The sequence below is a fragment of the Calonectris borealis genome, chromosome 18 (genome assembly GCF_964195595.1).
Source record: "Calonectris borealis chromosome 18, bCalBor7.hap1.2, whole genome shotgun sequence".
NCBI classification, from domain to species: domain Eukaryota; kingdom Metazoa; phylum Chordata; class Aves; order Procellariiformes; family Procellariidae; genus Calonectris; species Calonectris borealis.
In genome coordinates this window covers 14,678,450-14,701,034 of record NC_134329.1, presented here as the reverse complement: position 1 = coordinate 14,701,034, position 22,585 = coordinate 14,678,450, and the positions used below count along the sequence as shown (strand labels likewise).

Sequence of the window (22,585 nt, the reverse complement as noted above, 5' to 3'; positions counted from 1 at the left end):
TGAGACATATCCAAACAGATAGATGTGTTAGAAAGATTTGGACCTTCTTTGCTTTTGCAATGCTTTTGCATTTTTGGTGTTTGTTTCTAAAATTGTATAATCCATTTCCATAAGGTTCGATAGCTTTATATGAGGTATGGAAACTGTGAGAAATAACGACTTCGTTCCTTTTCAGACTTCGGGGGGCACTGCAACTGCACAAGTGGTGCATACCCAGCAGCGAACTGCGGCAGCACCTGCTGCTTCCACAGAACTGGTGACCATAGCATCTACCCAGGGAGTTCGCGCAGTAACGTCAGTGACAGCATCAGCAGTAGTAACTACAAACTTAACACCCGTGCAGACCCAGACAAGATCTTTGGTGACTCAGGTTACACCAGGTAATAATCATGTGTTTAGGGATTTTTTCTGAGGGTACATTAAAGGCCCCAGAATTTCTGTAGGTTGCTTGACCACCATAGCCCCACAATATTGAAAGTCTGGATTTGTTGGCAGCACAATTAAACAGTGTTATGATTTTTAACTGGCTTTATTGTTGGTGCTCAGATTACATCTTTCTCCAGTATTTCTGGATAAAGTGTTGCAGTAGAGAGCTGCTTGGCCCCTAGGCATTAGAATTAAAAAAGGATTATTCATAATCTGGCAGTAAAATATTAGAATTTACTATCTCGACTAAAAACCATTGTGAAGAAAGCAGCATATATTTTATTATTTACTCTGCTTTTATGTCATGTTTATGCTAATATGTTGTTATTTGTAGTTAGTCCACAAATTGTGCTGGAGCAGAAAAATATACATTTAATAGCTTGGCTTTTCAGGTAAAATCAATGAATTAAATTGAATGTTGAAAATCTTTCTTCAGAGCATTTTTTTTTTCTTTATTCACAGCTACACCAACAGTCCAGCTGTCTGGCAAAACAATCACCCCTGCTCACTTCCAGCTTCTGAGGCAGCAGCAGCAGCAGGCTGCTCAGGTGCAGGTCCCACAGATTCAGGCTCAGGCACAAGCCCAGTCTCCAGCTCAAATAAAAACTGTAGGGAAGTTGTCACAGGTGAGGAAATTCTTCTGAAGTGACGTGACATGTTACTCTCATTGTTACTGTAAGCATCACTAGCAGTGTGTGTTGTATCCTGTTTTCTTGGGCTAGAGTGAAATGCAGCTCTTTCTTAAATTTGATCCTACTAAAATTTCATGAAGGCAGTGAGTCTGACAGCCATTTCAAACAGTACCACTATCGCAGTAGGTCAGGATGTAAAGCACTTACTGTTACTTATACACTGGCAACCCATTGCATAAAGCAGTTGCATTCTTAGCTCTTCAATTTTAACTAAAGTCTGGCATAGAATGTTTCTCCTTTAAAGCTCCAGATTCATCTCCATTTCTTTCCTGTAGTCATGTAAAAGATTGCAAATGATGGAAGCGTTTGATTTTTGCAGGAGCAGCTGATCAAGTTGCAGAAGCAGAAACTGCAGCTTCCCCAGCAGCAGGCAGCGCAGCAGACACAGCAAGGGGCACAACAGCAAACAGCACAAGTACAAGTGCAACAGCAACAGCAAACTCAACAACTCACTGCTGTTACAGCACCTCGTCCTGGCGCAGTTCTCACAGGCACTACTGTGACAAACCTTCAAGTTGCTCGTCTGGTAAGTTGTCTTTGACTTTGCAAAGCAGTCTTAAACACCTTATTCTCTTTGCTTGTTTAAATGAACTGGATACTGGTCATTCACGCACACGAGTGCCCATTGCGTTACTTAGGCAGTACAAAAGATACAGCTGTAACATAAATAGCTTTAAATTGCACTTGCCCACTGATACCTTCTCTGAATTGTATTACTGTACAGGAGCAATTATATTTAGAAACATTTACAACTGACACTTTATAATGACCTGTTATATGCAGCAAATATTTTTTGTGCCAGTACAATAATCTTCATTCCTTACTGCTTAGACTCGTGTTCCTGCTTCCCAGCTTCAAGCACAAGGACAGATCCAGGCCCAAACTCCGCAAGCAGCACAGGTTGCTCTGGCAAAGCCTCCGGTAGTGTCTGTTCCAGCCGCTGTTGTGTCATCTGCAGGAGTCACTACACTCCCCGTTACTGTTGCAGGCATTAGTGTTGCCATTGGGCAGCCACAGAAAGCAGCAGGTATGTCAACAGACTTGCTAAAACGTAATAAAATATTAAATCCCACTTTTTTAAAGGTAGGATATTTCAAATAATGTCTTCTGTGGGACACTCACACTTTTTAAAAACTAAAGTGATAGAGGTTGCATTCCAGTTTTGTTTCTAAAATGAGGTAAGAGAATTGAGCTTATTCCATTTAATCTAGAAGTTAGCATGATTCGTTAGCCAGATGTGGCTGGTTTGGGTTTTTTTTTTTAAATCTGTGCATGATTGTAGGCGAGCAGATACAGTTTTAAAGACACAGTAATTTCATTGTTTTTTTTAAAATGCAAAATGGAAATAGGAAAACTTGTATTTCATAACTGTCTCCTGTACTGTGGACGGAATTTGTTTTGTAGGAAGATTATTGTTAGAACACAAAGTTAGCTTACTCATGCCCTTAGATGACAGAATGTTTTGTTCTCCACTGTCAAAATCATACGTCTTATTCCCATTAAAATCAGTGGGTTATTAGTACTGAAAGCTATGCAGATGTATGAGTCTATAAAAAGCACAATCTGTGTTTGCAAGCTGTGATTACTGGGACAAAGCAATAAAATGAAGACTCTTACAGTTCTAATTATTTTTGTGATTTTTCAGGAGGCCAGACGGTAGTTGCACAGCCACTGCATGTCCAGCAGCTTCTGAAACTCAAGCATCATCAAGCAGCACAGCAACAGAAAGCTATCCAGCCTCAAGTTGCACAGGGTCAAGCTACTGTGCAGCAAAAGGTACTTGTTTGCTCTGCCGTTGAGTTATGTAATGCTTCTGTGGTTGTAAAGCTTCAGCTCTCAATTAGGAGGACACTCCTAGCGAGTCAGTCAGTATTTCTAGGGGTGAATCTTAAGTATATATAGAGAGAACGGTTTCTCATGTGCCTTGTCAGGGCTTAATAATTTCTTCAAGACGACTGTTGTTTGGTGTGATTTCTCATGCCCCAAACTGGGTTTTCTTTTTTAAGTAACAAGATTTAAGATTCTCTTTAGTCACTTCTAATATAACCAAATGTGGAAAATTCCCAAATATTTTCACTGTTTATAATATAATTTGTGCAAAATATACTTTTTCCTGAAATGTCATGTTCTTACGAGCTTTGCTGTCAATCAGCCACCAATGTAGTTTTTTGGAAGTGCATTGTCGTATGAAGTGTGTGTATGTGCACATGTGTGCAAGAGAGAACCTTTTCAGGAAATACTTTAAGTGATTTGGAATATTTGTATCAGTGCATGAAAGCTTTCTCCCAATGCTCATTTTGCTATTACTACTCCTGGGAGGATTTTGTTTCAATAATTAAATGTAATGAATCTTGCTTGCTACATACCTATTCTGTAAAATACACATATATTTTGTAGTCACTGATGCTTTTTTCTCTTCTGCAGATAAATGCTCAACAGGTTACAGTCCAAACCCAACAGCAGACGTCGCAGCAACAGAAAGTAACTTACACGACACAGCCTGCCATTAAAACACAGTTCTTAACAACTCCGATTTCCCAAACTCAGAAACCAGGTGGAACCCAGCAAGTGCAGGCTCAGATTCAGGTACAGGTAACACAGGTTTACACCTTTAAACTCTGCGATGACTGGAGAATTGTAAAGATGGCAGGTGATGTAGCATTTTAGCACCCACTCATATTAATTCTAGTCACAGATTTGTTTAAATTGACTTCGTAATAAAATTAATTGGTGCTGAATGTGTGGCCTTGTAGCAGGTCAGAGGAACTAAGCCATCAGTTCACCTTTCGTCTTTCAAAGAAATACATTGTCACTGCTTTTTATTAAGCAAGGGATTCCGTACTGTATTTACTAAGGAAAATTCAGCCAGAGTTCTTCCTGTTTTCTCTTGCTGCCTCCCAGCCTCATCTCTGATAGCCAAGAGTATGTGACAGTTGTCGTCTTTTCTGCGTAACTGGATAGGTCTAACCAAGGATAAAGAAGGGGGTTAGGAATTGCAAGCCTTACTCTTTCAAAAGTATATCTAAGATAATGTAGCCCATTAGAACTTCTGTGCTTTCTTCAATTTTATATATAGTTAGGAGGAAATGAGTATGTTGCAGTTAAATTTGAAAATACGACTTTTCCTCTTCCCCTCCTAGCTAAGTTCTTCAATACACTGATCTAAAAAGTTTCTTTTTACAAAAGTTCAGTATCACTGACAATGCCAAGCTGCAACTTAACATGAACAGGACTTCAGAAGGGTCGCAGTTTTGATAGGTATGGTGTGTTGCTGCTATTAGCAATTTTTTATTTTGTCAAAATCTTTCTTTATTTCATGTCACTAAAGGTTGCAAAACTTCCTCAAGTGGTCCAGCAACAGGCTACTGTTGCCAACATTCAACAGATGGTTTCAGTTTCCCAACAGGTAGGTTTTGCGCTTGTCAGATATAGCACTAGAAACATGATCCTATTGAAAGCTCATTTATTTGGAATATGTATATTTTTCACCTTATGTGTGGCATAGGCAGTATTTTTGAGGGATATAGCAAGTTCTCTTCTACAAAAATGAATCGTGAATATGAGTCAGCTGCTGTAGGTTCTCTGGTCTAAAACTTTGGTAGATGGAGCAATGTTTATTCATCACTGTAGATAAGCTGCAAAACAGATTTTAAAAAATATTTTCTAGAGCTGAAAGAACTTTTAAAAATTGGTTTCTTGTGATGTATAGTCAAGCTAGCAAAAATTGAACTAATGAGCACCGTCTGAGTTTGTTCTACAAAATTTGGGACACATCATTTTGTTCTGGTTCATAAAGCAGTGCCAAGTGCTTTGTAAAAGTCAGAATGGTGTGGTATCTGGATCTAAATGTGGTATGATGACAGACAGGACTAGGGCAAGAGAAGGTCAAACAGTTTGGTCTTCCCTCCCCTAACTACCAGGCAGTTTTTTTATACTCTTTAAACAGTGTCATTCAGACTATTAGCAACAGGCATAACTTACACTGTTGATTGGCAGAATGATTTAACTTTGGACAGTGGATGAAGTTATTGCCTTCGGTGCACAAAAATCTGAGCCAATCAGCTCTTAATCTGTCACAGTTTACAGTGCAGTGTTTTAGTGCAGAATAAAATCTGTGGCTGTTTATCTTAAAACGATGATAAAGTGGTGTAAGCTGACTTGATAACAACCTCAGATGTGAATGCTTCAAGAGCAAGGTAGGCAGCAGGGAGTAGAAACCTCATCAGTCAGCACAAGTTGAGTTGTCCTCTGTAGTCAGTAAGAGCTCCTAGATAATTTTTCAAGGGTCATTAAAAGCTAGATTTTCAAAAGTGATTGATGTTGGCATAACTCTGGGACTGTTGAAGTCCATGGTAAAAAGACAAATAAAAAACTCCCCTCCCACACACACCAATGACATCAGTGGCAGTAGGATGAGGCCATGCTAAGTATTTTTAACACTGCAGTCTTGATGTATATGTGGCATTCTTTTTACCTGCATTTGTAGTGCTTCCCAGTGGATTCCTCTTGGATCGGTCAAGAGTTAACTTTCCCCTGGAGAAGCTCTTGCAGCTTCATTTGGCTTCTGCATCTGACAAAGGCAGCTGAAGCTGCTCCATTTTCATTTCCTTGTCCTCTGAACAAGGAGATATTGAATTTTTTCCTCCCTTGCTCTGGATAGAACTATGAAAATTAGATATCTGGATGAAGGTCAAACTGTTCTACCCTAAATTGGCAACAGAGACTGGCAGCTGTAGTCTGAAAGGGTAATGTCAGAGACTGGTAGGAAGCCTCAGTGGCTGTATTTGTTGTCACAATATGGGTGCAGAGGGGGTATTTTCCCTTCTTTGATCCTCCATCATCCCTCTGTTCTCTTCCCTTCTGTAGCATGGAATTCTCCTGTTTATCTAGTGGGGTTTTTTTTACCTTCCATCTATCTTCTGTAAAGGATCTGGGGGAATATCCTTTGATTTGCACTGCAGAGGTCTGAGTTCCAGGCATCTTGGCTCTTAGTTCTGATTTATAAGGCTCTAGAAAATGTGACAGAACATTGTTTCTCACTGAAACCACAGAGCCTATGTTCCCAGAATCCTTCCCAGCCTTCTGTAACATGCCTTCTGTAGAGTGGAAATTTAATGAATGCTCAGTTTAATGCCAAACTATTCTTTTGTAATTGGCTTGTCATCCTAATGCCTAGGTACAAGCTCAACCCCAAACTGTGACACTTTCTCAGACGACAGCAGGTCAACAGCAGGTTCAGGTGATTCCTGCAACAACTGCTACTGCTCAGGTCGTCCAGCAGAAACTGATACAACAGCAAGTCGTGACAACAGCATCTCCCCAGATTCAGGCTCCAGGTGTACAGAATCCAGCCCAGACACCAGCAACATCTGAAGCCCAGAATCAGCAAGCAAAAGTACAAATGAGGACGCCTACTGTCAGATTAAAGGCACCTACTAAACCAAGTTGAACTAATGATTAAAATGCAATAACAGGGAAACACAGCATTTCTTGTTTGCTAAGCCAAGTGAGAAGCTACTCCAAACATCCAAATGAAGTCAAACAACCTCTATTTTTTTTTAGCAGAAGCTTTTTTGCTGGTGAACATTTAAACATGCAAACTCTCATGTAACTTCAGTGTATTAGCAACTGTTTAGTGCTCAAAATCTGTACAAGATGCATTCTGCCAGTGTTCTCTGTGCTCATTCAAACCAGATAAAGGAAACATTACTTATGTTTAAATTCTGCCCAGCTTCACAAAAGTAAAATGGTAATATGCCATAAATGTCAGTAAAATTCATCTATGTTAGCATACCATAAACTGCTTGTGGGAATATGCAGTTCTTTGCTATAGTTTGGATGTGCGCTCAATATCCACAGTGAAGCCATTCAAAGAACCAAGTGTGGCTAATATAGCAAAGTATTTTCCATCTGTATAAAAGCTGCGTGGTGTTCTTGCTTGAGGTAAATACCTCTGGAAGATCTAACTTATATTTGAAGTGCTCCCTGCAAAGTTTAGCCAATAAATGTGAAAACCTGTAAGTATATGTAATTAAAAAGGAAAAAAAGTTTCATTCTCCATTTTTGTAAGTCTTTTAAAATGTTTGTTAGTAGTTTTGTGTACAGTTTACTGAATCACCCAACCTGTGCCCTCATTCTCATATTTCACTTTAAGATAATGGATATTTTAGGCATGAACTGAGTAAATACTGTGTTGATAGTAGATGTGTATTAAAGTGTAGCCCATTTTTTTTGTAAAAGAATTGTTCGGTGGATACAGCTAAACAAATGATCCATAGCTGTTTCTCATGGGACTTCTGTCAAGGAAACTCTCCAACTGATAAAATTTAATCTCTCGGTTTCATTCTGCTCTTGCAACATGTTTAAATGTTCAGTACTTTCTACTCAGCTTTCAGCTCAGGGGGGTGGGGGACTGCGGGAAGGGGAGAATAGTGAAATTAAATCTAAGACTTAATTCTTCAACTGTGTAAAGAATAAGATCTAACTTTTGTACTATTCTTTTACTAAAGCTAATGATGAATGTATCTTCAGGTGGGTATTTTGGATGTGAATAGAGCGTGGCCTCTTCCTCCAAATCAGTTTGCCTTATTGTTATGGAAAAAAAAAACCAAACCCACAAGCAAAAAGCTGCATAGAACTGTGGGGGTTTTCTTTACTTTTCTTGCATAAAATGAAAAACAGACTTTGTTTGCAAACAGCACTGAGTGAGGAATCAAAAAGCTCTTGGTGGCTTGAATGGATTTATTTTACTTTGGCCATAAAACTGCACGGCGTGTAAAATTCAGACAAAGTTATAACATTCCTTTTCTGAGATGGTTTTAAAATTATTTTTCCATTCTGTGATCTTTTTACTCTTTTAGGAGGGGAGCCTATTTAAAGGCAAGGAAAGTGTATCTTTTGTTCTTATCTCTGTATGTACACACCTATTGGTACCTAGCAATCCAAATGGCTTAAACAAGAAAGAATACCCAGTCAGCTCCTCTGTTTTAAGTAGGATAAGTACAGCCCATTCTGTTAAGATCTCGAATGTAAACGCTGGGTCAGGCAGCCTTCCTGATTTTTTTTTTTTCTCCTTCTAAATTTTACACCTCTTGTCTCCTGCATCCTCTTTTTCTTGGACCCTCAGGTCTGCAAATACGGGGCATTGTTATTTTTTTTTAAGCTGTTTGTGAATGCAGTAGTATTCCCCTGACCCTGCTGAACCACTGGTTTGTGCCATTACCTAAACTTTGTTAACTAGCCGCGAAGCTGGTAGTGTTGGCAGCGGAATAGTTTAAAAGGCAAAGCAAATGCAATGGTAACGGATAACTGGCACTGTGTACAGTATAGTGTTGCTCATCCAAAAATATTGCTTAGTTAGCCCCAGTTTTACTTTTAAATGTTTAGCTCTTATGTGCATGAAAGTCGGGGGGGAGGGTGGGGGCACTTCCAACAGTGGGAAAGCTGTTGGCTGCATCATTGTGCTGGTCTGATTTGGTGTCTGAAGAGGCAATTGTTTCTTGTTTAGGTCAGTTAATGAAGGTAAAAATCACCTTTTTTTTTTCTCTTCTTTTTTTCCTTTTGATGTGTCTTTCTCCCAGGAGTGTGTTAGGAAGTCAACCTGTAAATAACTTACAAGCATTTGTACTTGATCCAGTAGGATTGTAAGGAGTAGTGATGTATCCTACCTGAAGGTGTAATAAAGTGTACATTTTTATAACACCGCCGTGCCCTGGCTTCTGTAACGCGCGGGGCAGGGCGCTGCCGGCCGCGGCCTGCGGCGGGGTGGCCGCCCCGGGGGGGCTCGGGCAGTTTTTCCTCAAAGATGCGGTTTTCGGGTTGGGGCTGCGGGGGACCGGGCTGCGGGGCACCGGCCCCGCCTGCGGGCGGAGCGGCCGCCGGCTCCTCCTCCCGCCGCCCGCCCTTCCGCCGGCAGCATGGCGCGGGCCGCCGCGCTCGCCTCCTGCCTGGAGGCCGTGCTGGGGAGCCGCAGCAACGCCAACCGCGTCTTCGAGATCCTGGAGCTGCTGGCGGTGCGGGGCGGGCCGGGGCGCGGGGCGGGAGGGGGGCCGAGGCCGGGCGGCCTGTGGGGCGGCGCTGGGGGCTGAGGGCCGCAGCGAGCCCGAGGAGCGGGGCCGCGCCGGGCCGCCCTGCCTCCCCCTCCTCAGAGACGCGCTCTTCCCCAGGGCCGGGAGGAGGAGGAGGAGGAGGAGGACGTCCTCTGCGCCGTCAGGACCTGCAGCCGGCTCTTCGGGGCGCTGCTGGAGCGGAGGGAGCTGTTCGTGGGCCAGCTGCCCGCCGAGGAGGCCCCTCTGGCCGGTGAGTCGGGCGTGGGGGGCTCCTGCGGCGGTGTCCCGGGAGAGGCAGGGCCCTGCGCCTGGGTCGCCTCTCCCTGGGGCTCGTCCCGGCCGGTCTGAGCTTTCAAGACTTGTCTGTGTCTCACCCTTCAGATAACTGCAGCGCTGAGGAGAAGTACAAGGTATGGATGAGGCACCGCTACAACGACTGCGTGGGTTGCTTGGTGGAGCTGATGGGGCACGATGCCTTCCAGGTCAAGGTAGGCCCTGAGCCGCTGAGACAGGACTTCACGTGGGGGTCCGTTGCGGTGCAGAAGCAATTATCACTCTAATATTTCAGTGTGGAGGGCAGGCAGTGCTGTAAGGCATTGCTGGTGCTCTGGCTCACCAGCCTGCCAGTAGCAGGCACGCAGCTTTCTCAGTGAAAAACATCTTAGTTCATTCTTCCTCCTTTAGAAGTTGCCTCCTTTTGGTTTGACCCCTGGTGTCCTTGTCGAAGGGAGTTTTTCCTGTTGTTTTTTTTAAAAGGAATTGTCACTCTGCACCCTCATGAAGTTTGTTGAATTGGAGGCACAATATCCATTGATCAAAGTAGAGTGGAAGGGGAGTTTAACTTTTCCTCGTGAACTTCTTAAGGTAAGCTGCAGAACTGAAAAGTTCCTCCTGTCAGTTACCCGATGGCACACGCGACCTCATCTGCTCACCTTCTCCAGGACTAAAATTTCAAGCTAGGAGGGTTTCAGTGGGAAGGGAGAGGGGTGTTCTAGAGAGAGCACCGAGACCTAGAGCTTCTGTCCCTGGTGAGGTGACACCTGCAAGTGTGGGAGCAGCTGCCTTGTACAGATTCGAGCTGGATTCCTGAGTATTTATGAGGTACCAGTTTTGGGGTGGTTTTTTGGAGTCCCTGGCCTCACTTGCAAGGATCAGGAGATGAGAGGGAAGGTACTGCCCCTGGTTCAGCCACTGTGTCATTTCTAAATTACATTGTCTTTGATAAAAGGGGCCCATCCTGGAGGTCAGGAGGGCTTGTCAGAATGGCTTGTGAACGTTGCTCTGGGGCAAGCAGCACACAGCCATGCAAGCTGCCTTTCAGAAAGACAGGAGGGTGCCCTCAGCCATCACAGCTCGCTGTCTGCTCCAGTCCTGTAAGGTGCTGACTTGTTACTTTCTTTTACAAACCTTTTGTTAGGTAGTTGTTGATGGCTTACTTCCCTTAAATGAGGACGCTTCACTCCTGATCTCTCGCTTTCAAGAATATATGGAGTATGATGACATTCGGTACTTTGTCATAAAGGCGGTCACTGAGAGTATTGGACAAGTCATGCAGAAGACAAAAGAGGTAACAAATGGTTACCTGTTGAGGTGGGTCTTGATAAACTGCTCTGAAACGTGTATCTTGTGCGTGAAGCAGGGAGGGACTAAGTGGTATATAGAGAGACTTTGGAAGCAAGAGAAGTGAGTGCTCACTTGAAGGCATTGATTTTTCTTTTCTTTTTTTGTTTTTTTTTTTCTTTTTCCTTGCTCACAATGTATGCAAATTATGCTAAGACCATCTTCAGTCTGAAATTGGAAGTAGTTCAAGACACACATACTGTTGTTCTTGCAAAACCTGGTCTGGGCTCTAGCTTCTGTTTTACCCAAATCTTTGCAGCTCAGGTGGCACACGCAGAACTTTTAATTCTATTCTCTCTCTGGTGCAGAAGAAGAGTCTGTTTTCTTTAATTGGATCCACCAGTTTTGTTAAACCAGAATTAGTTCAGAGATAGGTTTTGTGTTAGGCAAACAAGTAATACTCCAGGACGAGGCAGCAATAGAGAATATACCAGTATGTAGTTCAGCCATCAGCATTTTTCCTTTCCTAAATATATTCAGTGCTTGGGAAATAGGGCAATATTGAAGTCCAGCATCTTACCATCTGTTGTGGAACTTGCTTCATGTTTGATTGTATGCTTTTTTCTCAGAGGCCGCTGCCATTTTACCAGCAGAACGTATTTTCCCTCATTTCGCCCATTAACATGCCGAACAAAGAGTGTGACATGGTCAAATTTATGGTGAAGCAAGGTTAGTAAGCTCCACTTGATGAACTGTGTATGAAAAGGAAAATCAGGTTTAAGATTTTTATTGTGTAAAGATTCTATTATTATTTGCTAATGAGAAATGTCTGCTTCTGTGATCACAGTGATTCTAAACAGTATTACAAAATCCACATTTCTCAGCCTGCAGTGGGGTCTGTCATGGCCTTGTGTCAAGACAAGGACTTCAGCCCAAATTTTTAGGGTATCAAAGGACTAAAAAAGGGTCATCTTAATTTTTTTAAACATCCATTTCAAGTTCAACATCTGTTTTCCCTTTCTTCTTAGATAACTGGGAGGAACTCAAAGTGTCAAAGCTGCAGGTAATTGTTCACTTGGTACTTCAGAGTTGAAATTTTATCTACTTAAAATAGAGCTTTATCTACACCAGTCTGTTTAACTGACTGCTTGCAATTCTGTTTTAAGGCACACAAGCAGGCGTTTGAAAAAATGTGGCTCAGTTTTTTGAAGCACAAGGTGAGTGTCACTTCTGCCGCTGGTCTGCATTGCTTTCCAACTGCTAATCCTTAGAGGCTGTGACTGTCCGTGCATGGAGCTCCTGGTAGGACCTCGCTAGGCTTTCAGAGTCAGATGGGAACAGCCCAGTCACCATTTCTGTTGGGTTGTTCTCCTGCCAAGAAACATGACCTCATGTACGGTCTGCTGCTTCTCCTTACTCTCAGCCTTTTTTTCCTGCCTTAACCAAGTCTGCCTGTAAGGAATGATCTGCAGCGTAACAACCTCTGTTCGCAAGGTGAAGGTTCCCAAACCTTTTTGCTGGTGACTTTCCCCTCTGAGCTGTGATGACACTTTTAGTTGTGAGCACCTGCTTCTCTGAATGAACTTAATTGTCAGGTGTCACTTGTAAACTCTCCCATTTGGGAACTGTTGCTGCAAGCCGTTCTGTATTGTCCTGGCACATTCCCCTCTGCTTGTGCGTTGCCTTTTTGAGCCATTGGTTGCTGTTGCTTTCCAAGTTCTCCCTGCAATGATTGTTTTGTCCTTCACAGCTACCCACTGGCCTTTACAAAAAAGTTCTTGTCATTTTGCATGACTCCATCCTGCCTTACATGAATGAGCCCACTCTCATGATAGACTTCTTGACAGTGGCCTATGGCATAGGTGAGTGAAAACAGGCTTTTTGTCCTTTGTGAGGCTCTGCAGCGTGGTATGTGTGGACTTGGAAGGACTGCTGGATGCAATGCCGCGCCTGGGTGATGAAATGGTTGTACTTTTGGCTGGGATGAAGCTAAGGAACTAGCGTGAACTCCATTGTCCCTGAAAGTGAGATGTTTTTACATGTGTTTGTCAGTGTTATTGCTCCTTGTATGTAAGGAAGATCATATTTAAGGCTTCGGGAAGAGTAGAATACTGGAGTGATATCTTTTAAATATAGAGTTCAGCCAGCAATGCTGATACCTGGCCTGCATCTGGACACAGGATGCAGAAATTCCATTTTTCCTACAGAAATGTTGTTTCTGAGGAGACCTTTGCCTCCCCAGTGTAGCTTTCTTGGGGAAGTAGAGCAGCATGTGTGTGTCTCTCAGTCCCTCAGAGCCTATTCTCCTAAACTACAGCTTAATCTTTGTAAGTAACTTATGAGCCGGAGGATGGTTTTAGATGAAATTGTGTTACCTTACAGCCATCGTGCTGGCTCTAATTTCAGGCACTCTTAGTTTTGTGTTCCTTGTGGGAAGGTTTTGTAATAGAAACAAGTTGAAACTGATAGTTATTTTCTTATTTTGTTGATACCTGCCTGCTTTCTTACAGGTGGAGCAATCAGTCTTCTAGCCTTAAATGGATTATTTATTCTGATTCATCAGCATAATCTGTAAGTGAAAAGAGCATCTTGTTTAAAGGAACAAGGGGGTTTGCATTTATACCTTTATAGAAAGGAACTGAAATGGGTTCTATACATCTTCAGGTTTTAAAATTCCCCCATGAGAAAGCCAAACTCTGCACAAGAGGCTCAGCTGTTTGGATGCTGGGCTCTTTTAGTGGTCTGACCTTTTTTTCAGCTGAGCCTAAATATCCTCTTCTCCAGACTGTGGTTGCTCAGCACTTGAAGATGGATTTCCATTGATCTGATTACGTAGTGAAGCCGTATGCTCGGTATGCCTGTCACTGGATCCTGACCATCCTGTACGGTCAATGGACATAGCTTCACATCCTGAAAATGGCTGGGCATTGCAAGAGCCATAAATTCACCTTGCAGCTTGTTTTCAAGTGTGGCTGTGGAGAGAAGCCTAAGATAGCTAAAGAGAGCACAGCAGTGGTCTGGGGTAGTCTGTAATGAAAGCACAGAAACGTTTAGACACAGTGTAGTCCCATTGTACATCACTAATGGATGTTGTCTTTTTCCTTTTTTTAACAGGGAATATCCTGACTTTTACAAAAAGCTGTACAGTCTTTTAGACCCTTCTATATATCACGTGAAGTACCGAGCCCGCTTTTTCCATTTGGCTGATCTGTTTTTGTCTTCATCGTAAGTAGCATCTTTATTATGTATGTTCACATATTTTCTTCCTGCTTTTCTGTTGGCCAGAGACTGTTCTTGAACAGTCCCCCACATGTCTGGATAAAATGTGTTCAGTGTGCCTACTGGATTAGATTCATTTTTGTCAAGAAAACTGAATGCAAGAGTGTTATTGTAGTGTTGTGTAATTTCTCATGCGCTAGTTTTGAAGATTTGCCACACAGCCATCTAGTTTCAGAAAGTAAAAATGCAGTGAGTTATCTGAGTTTGATCTGCAAGTGATTATGGACGTATTTTGACCTGTATTCCAGTTTGGCTGAAAGTGGTGATTTTTCTGTCTTTATGAACATGGAAAAGTAACATTTGCACATTTTTTAGAGATCGTTAAGCTGTTGATAAATTGATGACCTTTTGCAGACATATAACATTGAAATATAAAGTGTTTGACAGTCTGTCTTGATGCTGTCGATTCATTGTACACAGGGAAGAAACTAGCTAAGCAGCTGGTCATACAGTTGCCATCATAGGTTATAAAATAAACCAAGAGTAACACTTTGCAGTTCAGCACTAGGCACTTAATATCAAGCCCCTTGTATTCATAGTGTCCTTTGGAGAGAGTAAAAAGATCTGACAGATGCTGTCCTGTGGGGTGGCTTTGCGGAGCCTTGCAGGTGTAGCTGAAGGCTGAAAATTGTCATCTTTCATCCCGGCTCATCTGACCTGAAGAAAGTGCCTACATGAGCTGATTGCTGTTAGAAATTTGCATTTTTACCATAAAAAGAGAACTGGCCTGCACATTTACATTACAGCAGCTTTATGTTCCCATTAACAGCTGCACTGCTTACTTTAGTCCTGGAAGTATTATGTAAATTTAACACCATGGCCTGTGTATTAATTAAACCCACAAAACGACATTAGAAGAATATAATTAAGGTTGCCTGGCCAAGCCCTCAGAAGTTTATAAAATGACTGAATAAAGACTGCCATGTGAATGCCTGTGTACAAGAGCTGTGCTTGGCTGCGGTGAGTGCCTGGAGTGGTGCCATGCATCTGGATGGAATCACAGAGTGATTTGAGATTATTCATGCATTGAACGGAAATGCCCCCAGATTTGTTTCAGAGCATGCACAAGACCCTGTATCACTGCTTGAAACCAGGATTCTTATAGCTTCTCTTTACTCCATAGCCCAAAAAATCTGAAGAGCCCCACTGATCTTTAACCTGACATGCTGCTTGGATTGATGAGACTGCTGGCTCACTTGCTAGGACTTTTACATGCTGGTTTCTTCTGTCTCCTTCCCAACAGTCACTTGCCGGCGTACCTGGTGGCAGCATTTATAAAGCGCCTCTCCCGGCTGGCCCTCACTGCTCCTCCCGAGGCTCTACTCATGGTCATTCCCTTCATCTGTAATCTCTTTCGGAGGCACCCCGCCTGCAAAGTGCTAGTACACAGACCTAATGGGCCAGAAGGTAAGAGGGAAGGTGGGCAGGGGAGTTTTGTGTTATGCCTTTAGACATCATAAAGAGCAGGATTCCTGTGGAGGAGGAGGGGAGATCCCTGCCCCGGTTCTGAGGTTTAGAAGGATCCCTCTGTCCCTTGAGTTTGTGGAAAGCCAGCAGGCTGCTCCTGCAAGTTCTCTGACTGCGAAGACCCATCTGCATTGCTCTTCTCTGACCTCAGGCCTCACGGTTGGCTCCCCTGCCTTTGTGATTCCCTGGGAGAAGGCTGCTTTGAGCCTGGCACACTGACCCAGGCTGCTTACAAATGCTAAAGGGCTGGGGGGAACCTGTACCAGACACGGAGCTTGTCTTGTTCACCTCAAGAAATGAGAAGAAAATGAATGCAGAAACCCGGAGACCTCTTCGATTTCCGTCTGTAGTGGTTTTGTGTAGATGGCCCCACTGGGGCCTCAGCAGTCCCCTGGGTTTTTTATCTCTCTGTGATTTAACTGATCAGTGTTGAACATCACCAGTGACCGTTCAAAGTTGCCTGAGATGCCCTTTACATCAGACTATTCCAGTTCTTCATGCCCTACTTCCTGTGGTCTTTAAAAGCAATATGATTCTGTAGTGCTGCAAACAGTGACTCTTGGGTCGTGCTGGGATGCGTCAGCTTGTTCCTGGACCCTAAATGTCTTGAGAAGGGGCAACTCCGGCTGTAGCACTGCTCTGGGTCTCTGTGTTCCCTTTGGGGTTATGTACATCACACAGAAGGTATTAGCTGTGTATCTCTATTTCCTTAGATATGTCAGAAGATCCATATATTATGGAGGAGGAGGAGCCATCTGAAAGCAGGGCTTTGGAGAGCTCTCTCTGGGAGATTCAGGTATGTCAGCTAAAAAGGAACATCTGCGTCTGGTATGGGCTTCTTCCACCCTTGCCACTTCCTTGACACATGTTGGCAGCGGGCAGTCCCATTTACAAGAACCTGCTGACATACGTCTTGCAAATGAGATGAGTTTCTGGCTGATCATTTGTTCTGCATCCTTTTCTGTCGTAGCATAAGAGGCAAAGGATTCCACACACTGGAGAAATCGTACATGCTAATTAGTAGGTGACTTGTGAGCACACATCTGACTGTGCAGCTGAAAAGCATGCAGTTAACAGCTGAAACAGGCTAAATAGCTGCAAATGTAGGAGGCTTTTTATTTGCTTTGGAGGGGAGAGAGGAACTTGCTGAGCACTGATGGAAATTAATTTGGTACAGCTAGGTCATCCTGTAGAAATGTGTTTAAAAATACTAGAGAAGATTGTAACGTTCACCTTTCACCTGGATCATCACCCTCTTTTGGTGTATGAAGGTTGAAATTGGTTAAATTACTCCTGATGGTTTTAAAACCTTAATGCCAGGATTATCGCTTTCCATTTAAATGCTACAAGAGTTTTGTCTAAGGGGCTGAAGCAGCAACAAGAATGTTGAGCAGGAAGCCCAGAGAGCAGGAGCTCGGACGCAGCATCAGGGCTGTGGGAGGTAGCAGAATTGGGTTGTGCGTTATAGGCATGGCCTGTGGAGGAGTCCGTCTGTCTTGAGCTGGACGTGAACCAGGTGAGAGGGGCCTCTGACGTGTTTCAAAGATGGCTGAAATCAGGATTTCTTGAAGCTCTGTAGTAACACAGTACAGCAAACTTGCCTCTGCCAGAATTTGGTGTTCACTGAAGATCTGACCAACAAAGGGGCTACCTGTGTGGGAATCCAGATGGATGTGTGTTACCCTGCACTCATTAGACCATCTCCTATTTGTCTTGCTTTTGCAGTCGCTACAAAACCATTATCACCCAGATGTGGCCAAGGCAGCTGCTGTCCTGAACCAGTCACTGTCTGAAATAGAGGATGACATATCAGGGCTCCTGGAGCTCTCAGCTTATGAGGTAGCGTTGCTGTGCCTTTTTGAATGGTTGGAACCAGAGGAAAGGAGACTGGCTCCTGGACACAATAGCTGTGTCCTGTTCATCAGCCTTGCTGATGGGGAGGGAGCTAGTTTGACTTTTGGCTATCCAGAGCCAGGGAAAACGGGAAAATGTCTGTTAAATAATGGAGCATGAGGCAGCAGTGGTGACAGGGATGGCTTTTATATAAAAGGTTTATTGCTGGATCTTTTAAAATGTTAGAGTGAGCAGTGGTATGAGCCAGGGTGAAGAGCTTGTACTGAGTTTTGCCAATATCTTCTGGTTTTTTCTTTGTAGATTTTTGATAAAGAAGTAAAGAAAAAGGCTGTTGATGTGCCCCTGGAGTTTGAGCAAGTACGAGGTTTGTTTGGGAAGAAAAATGATATTTTTGCAGAGCACTTCACTTTAGATTGATGTGATCTCTTAGAAGCACATCTGCACAGCTAACTGATCTTAGGGACATGCACAAAGCTCACGTGTTGTGCTCGTCAATTCTGCCTTTGAAGTATCTCCATGTGATGTGAGCTGGACTGCTTGAGAGGGGTGCAGCCTTCTTCAGTGACCTTTGCCGCTACCCATGGATGGACTTTCCTTTGTTGCTCCTTGTTTCTCACGCTTGCATGTTGCTGCCTGATATTTGGGAGGGATTTTCCATCAGAGTAAATTTTTCTGGTCTTGTTCATTGCTGGGATTCCAGCCCTTTTCTCCAAAGCTGCTGGTGCTGGCTGTGATCGGTGACTGCATCAACAAACCATCTTGCTGCCATTTGAAGGGACTGAGGGGAAGTGCGGTCTCTGACTACTGCTCTTATTTTTCGGATGTGTTACTTTCATACTAGAGCTGATAACCTGTTTGTAGCAAGTGACTTCAATACATAGCTGTAAACACCTGGTGATAGTCTAATTATATTTTTTATACACACTTTTGAACTCATGTCTTCAGAGGGATGTTTAGCTTCTATGTACTCGTCTAACACTCTCACGTTTGAGGCATTGAAAGCTCAGGTTTGTCAAAAACAACTCATAGCTGATGCTCAGTAATTCCATCTATGAAGTGTTGCTGATGTTCCTTCATGTACATCCATCTCATGCTGTAAGGTTGCTTAACTCAAAATGCTCGTGAGCTTTGGAAATGAGCATAATCCTGGTGACTGCTCTAGCTAGGGAGGCCAACTGGTGTGCAGTGGGAGTTATGTCTAATCCTTGATATTTGCTTCAGAATGATAAGCAGCTTAATGTAGCTTTGCTTGCAGCCTGCAAGCGTTGTAGGAGCTCTGGCCAGTGTGTATCCAGGTGCTAATCCAGTTTTAACTAGTCCACTAATACTAGGTGGTTTTGTTAATTTGTTTTTTTCATATAGTTCCAGAAGTCATGCAGAAATTCCTTCTGGTAGGGTCCCCCCCCCTCCCCCCCCCCAAGGTTTTAAGTTTGAGATCAACTGCTCATTAAGAACACAGATAAACAGACTTGTCTGCCAGAAATTAGGTTTCTTGACCTCTATTTTTTTGACTGTATTTTTCTCCTCTACGAAATACGATTTCAAAATATGCAAGCAGAGTTAAAACCTAATGAGACAGTAAGTTGTTGAAAATGATTACAAAAAAAAAGTCCTGAGTGAGTTTAAGTCAAGGAAAACTGCAGCTGTCTTGGAGACACAAAGTGTTATGTTTTCTTCATCCAGTTTTCTTCATGCTTTCCAAACAATGGACGTGTCCTCAGAGTGTAGAGCTCTACCTCTTCTTTTTTCTTGATGCTTTTGAATTCAGGTGGGGTGTTTTTCAGGATTCAATTTTTTTTTTTCTTTAAAAAAAAAAAAAAGAAGTCTCTGTTGTTCTCTGGTGAAAAAGCAATCCTGTCTCCTCCCTGGCCAGCCTGCTTTTCTTTTTTTCTTTGACTTCTGGTATCTGTGGTAGGAAGGCAGAATGGCTGAGATGATAACTTACAACTTGAGAGACCTCTGTTCAGGTTCACCCAAGCCTTGTATTTCAGCTCTAAAATGTATTTCCCGGCATCCTATGTACATTGTATGTATGCGTTTGTAAACATTTTGAAGTGCTCGGATGCTATAGTAATGAGGACCACATAGCTACCTTTGAAAGAAGTATGTAAGTGTGTCGTCTTTCAGATGAATGAATATATTGAATATTGAAATGAATGAATATATATATTGAATACCTTTCTCGGCATCTTTTTGTTTTACTCAGGTTGGCCCAGTTACATCTCTCTGAAATCACTGATGGGCAATGTCATTCATCTCTTTCATAATATTGACACTCCAGGAGCGTTAGGATTCTTTTTTTAATGCACAAATATTAAACCATTTGGGCATGGGGCAAGTCCAGGTCTCGTGGTGTTGAAAATGAGGGAGTTTGGTTGGGTTCTTGTATCTGGACAGAGGGTAAGCAGAGTCTGTCTGTCAACAGGGCCTCTGAAGGGCTGCGTAAGCTGTGTGCCTGTCTGTCGTTCTGTGCTCTCCTGGCACCAAACGAGGAGAGCCTACACGTGGGGCAGATTGAGTTGGTGGGGAGCAGTGGAAAGTAGCAGCTTCTGCCTTCTGATATGGCCTGCTGCTGCCTTGTGGGCAGAGCCTTGTACCTCTGAGACCGAATGACCACAGACTAAAATATTATCAATACACTTGGAAGAGGGATGCTGCTGGAAATGGGGGGTTTTGCCTTTTCCCAGGAGGAAGACTGCGAAGGCATCAGCATCTCCAGTGTTTCACCAGCTGTGGATCCTAAGTACTGTACTGCAATTAGTGGTGACTTGATTGGAGCAAGATGCAATTTATTTTTTCAAGTGCATTCCCAGTGCCCTGAGTGCTGACCGTTGCAGCTCCCACTGACATCGAGACGGAGGGTTAGGCTGACACGGTGTGTTTTCAGATCCCTCGGCATATTTCAGTGCTGAGCTGGAAATGCTGTTAGCACTTTACTTAAAGTATGTGCAGCTGACCTGGTGTGACTTAATTATTTCGTGGTGATGCCTAGCCTTCCCAGGCACAGCCCCGCTGTGCTTGGTGCAGACAAGACAAACCGCAGACAGCTCAGAGGAACTTACAGCTTAAAGCCTGGGTCCACTTTAGACAAGCCTTGAAGTCCAGAGGCTTCATCCCCCGTCTCTGATGCTGCACTTGCCTGAGCAACGTCCTTAAAACTAGCTCTTAGGTGGAGATAGCCTGTCCTTGGCAAAACATTCCACCTGGTCTTTCATCAAGCTTTCATCTTTAAACTTTCACCCCCCTCCCCTCAATAGGAGGCATCCGGAAAAAAATCAGCAGTTACAAATATTAAAAGTTTCATCTGCACTGAGTGAACAACCCTTATCAGGCTGCACACCCGCTGCTGCTACTGCTCTACAGGTCTCCACAGACTGCAGATTATAGATGCTTTAATCATAGTGTGCCTTAACTGGAAGGCCAGATTGAAGTACCAGGCAGAGAGCGCATAAGTCACTCCTGTTGTTATTTGATTTTTATCAGATGTGGGGAGGCGGGAGAGCGCTGTTCTGGGGCTTGTTGTCGTCGGGTTATTTCAGTAAGCATAAAAGATAGTTTTATGAAAACATTGACGTAGTCCCCCACCCATCACTGCCTCGTTCCCCCACCAGAGGATAGTGATAAGGTCTCTCTGTGTTGCAACGGACTGCCCTTGGTTTATTTTCCTGAGCTTTCATTCATTTAAAGGCCATTCCAAGTCATCCTAGCCTGAAGGTAAGAGAGCTCGATGAGATCTGTCTTGCGAGTCAAAGGTCCAGGTGACCGTGGTGTTTGTGTTAATCAGCTTAGAATTTTACTTTTAAGATATTCACTGGGAGATAGAGGAAAGTATACATTTACATCCCAAAATAGATGGAAAAGCGCAAACGCCAGCCGGAGGCCTGGGGCAGGCTTGCCCCAAGTAGCGGGCTCTCTGCTCCGGGGCAGAGTCGGTGCCTGTCCTCTTCCAGCACAGGGGCACATAAGTACGCTTGGTTGCAGGCTGGCAGTGGTCCTCCAAGAAATCAGGCTTCTGTGTGTAAAATAAGTCGCTTTTCATGCCATACGTTCAGGTACCTCAAGTGGGTGTTAGGACCTGCCTAACTGGCATCCCCTGCCTGTCGTCGTAACCACCTGGGAGTCCACCTCCGCTCCTCTGGACTGCATCCTGTCTTAGCTCCAAAGGGGCCAGATCCACAAGCTCCCAAGTGCTTAAAAAAACCAGTAAGAAATGCCTAGCCCCGCTGAGCAGCTGCTATTAGCATTAAGGTGGTTTCCCAGCCCTGGGATAGTGGAAGCTGCAGTGCAGTCATAAGCCCTGTGTTTTCCACTACCTAGTTTTGAAAAACAAATGGGCTCTGGGGTATTTTACAGCCCTGGTCAGACAAAGAGGGCTACAGGATCTCAGCTTGGCTGACACCAGCTTCTCCAGCATAATCAATATTCATTCACTGAAGTCTTATTGGAATTGGAGATTTACTGCTATTAATAAGCCAAGAGTCTATCTTAGTGTAGTTTATGAAGGAAATTTTAGGTCTGTTAATAAAAAGAATTGCTTTTCTGCAGTTCCTTAGCCCTGTCCCTGGGCCAGGCGTGCATCTCTAAGAAGAAAGAACTGGAGCACGTGGGTGGAGCCAAAAGAGATAAAAACAGAGGGAAACTTCTCTTCAGAGCTGGTGGAAGGCACCTGCAGCTGGGTTAGTGGCCAGCTTCAGAGGGAACGGTCTTGGTCTCCTGTAATCTTCTAAGCCGCCATCCTGCATGCAGATGAGAGGAGCAAAACTTGAGCTGTTTGGGAACATCACCCGCTCGGCAGCAAGCCTGCGCTCTCCGGCTGCTTTGCTTGGGCACCTGGAGCACCGTCAGTCAGGCATAAGCACACTGCTGGGACCCAGGGAGCTCACCCTGTGGTTTACAGCTGGAGGATATCTGCCAGCAATGACCACACGGGCTGTAGTGCCCACCTTCCTCTTCCTCAGAAATAAACCCCAAGAACCAGGACAGCCGGGGTGCTCTGGTTGATGGTGCAGGCACGGAGGATGTGAATGTCGACTCCATCCTAACAGAGTTAAAACCTGCAGGCTCCCTGGCCTGCTGGTATCCCCATTTTGTTGATAAACGAACAGAGCGAACCTTATCAAAATGAGCAGACTGCAGTCCTGCTAAGGTAGCTCCGCTTGCGCTAAAGATAATTGATGCTTTAATAATTCTACGCATTATCCAGATTGTGGCCAGAGTGCTTATGTGAGGAGAAGCATCAATCACAGGTGGTTGTATTTA

At 43.8% G+C, this 22,585-nt stretch overlaps 2 protein-coding genes across 19 annotated transcripts in view; both read left to right on the top strand.

Annotated features, from left to right (window-relative positions):
• The window catches only part of EP400 (E1A binding protein p400), a 49,781-nt gene extending 42,320 nt beyond the window's left edge, over positions 1 to 7,461 (top strand). For 11 of the 18 annotated variants that reach the window (XR_012676504.1, XM_075168078.1, XM_075168082.1 and 8 more), the window contains 8 exons: positions 176 to 380; positions 889 to 1,052; positions 1,438 to 1,644; positions 1,950 to 2,145; positions 2,764 to 2,894; positions 3,543 to 3,710; positions 4,447 to 4,524; positions 6,295 to 7,176. Coding sequence is in view for 17 of the 18 variants with exons in the window: in XM_075168078.1 (XP_075024179.1) it covers positions 176 to 380; positions 889 to 1,052; positions 1,438 to 1,644; positions 1,950 to 2,145; positions 2,764 to 2,894; positions 3,543 to 3,710; positions 4,447 to 4,524; positions 6,295 to 6,567 (1,422 nt within the window). In the remaining variant the exon portion in view is untranslated. Of the gene's footprint in view, positions 1 to 175; positions 381 to 888; positions 1,053 to 1,437; positions 1,645 to 1,949; positions 2,146 to 2,763; positions 2,895 to 3,542; positions 3,711 to 4,446; positions 4,525 to 6,294 lie in introns of all 18 variants that reach the window. The other 7 variants (XM_075168089.1, XM_075168088.1, XM_075168087.1 and 4 more) reach the window with 5 other exon arrangements.
• A 1,547-nt stretch (positions 7,462 to 9,008) lies between these two features.
• Positions 9,009 to 19,500, top strand: NOC4L (nucleolar complex associated 4 homolog). The gene is made up of 15 exons (XM_075168092.1): positions 9,009 to 9,130; positions 9,284 to 9,416; positions 9,548 to 9,654; positions 9,923 to 10,030; positions 10,584 to 10,733; positions 11,356 to 11,455; positions 11,755 to 11,789; positions 11,893 to 11,943; positions 12,477 to 12,588; positions 13,237 to 13,297; positions 13,841 to 13,951; positions 15,249 to 15,412; positions 16,186 to 16,268; positions 17,198 to 17,311; positions 17,627 to 19,500. Exons 1-15 carry the CDS (start codon positions 9,035 to 9,037, stop codon positions 17,741 to 17,743), a joined length of 1,542 nt encoding a protein of 513 aa, XP_075024193.1. The 5' UTR covers positions 9,009 to 9,034; the 3' UTR covers positions 17,744 to 19,500.
• Positions 19,501 to 22,585: the final 3,085 nt, after the last annotated feature.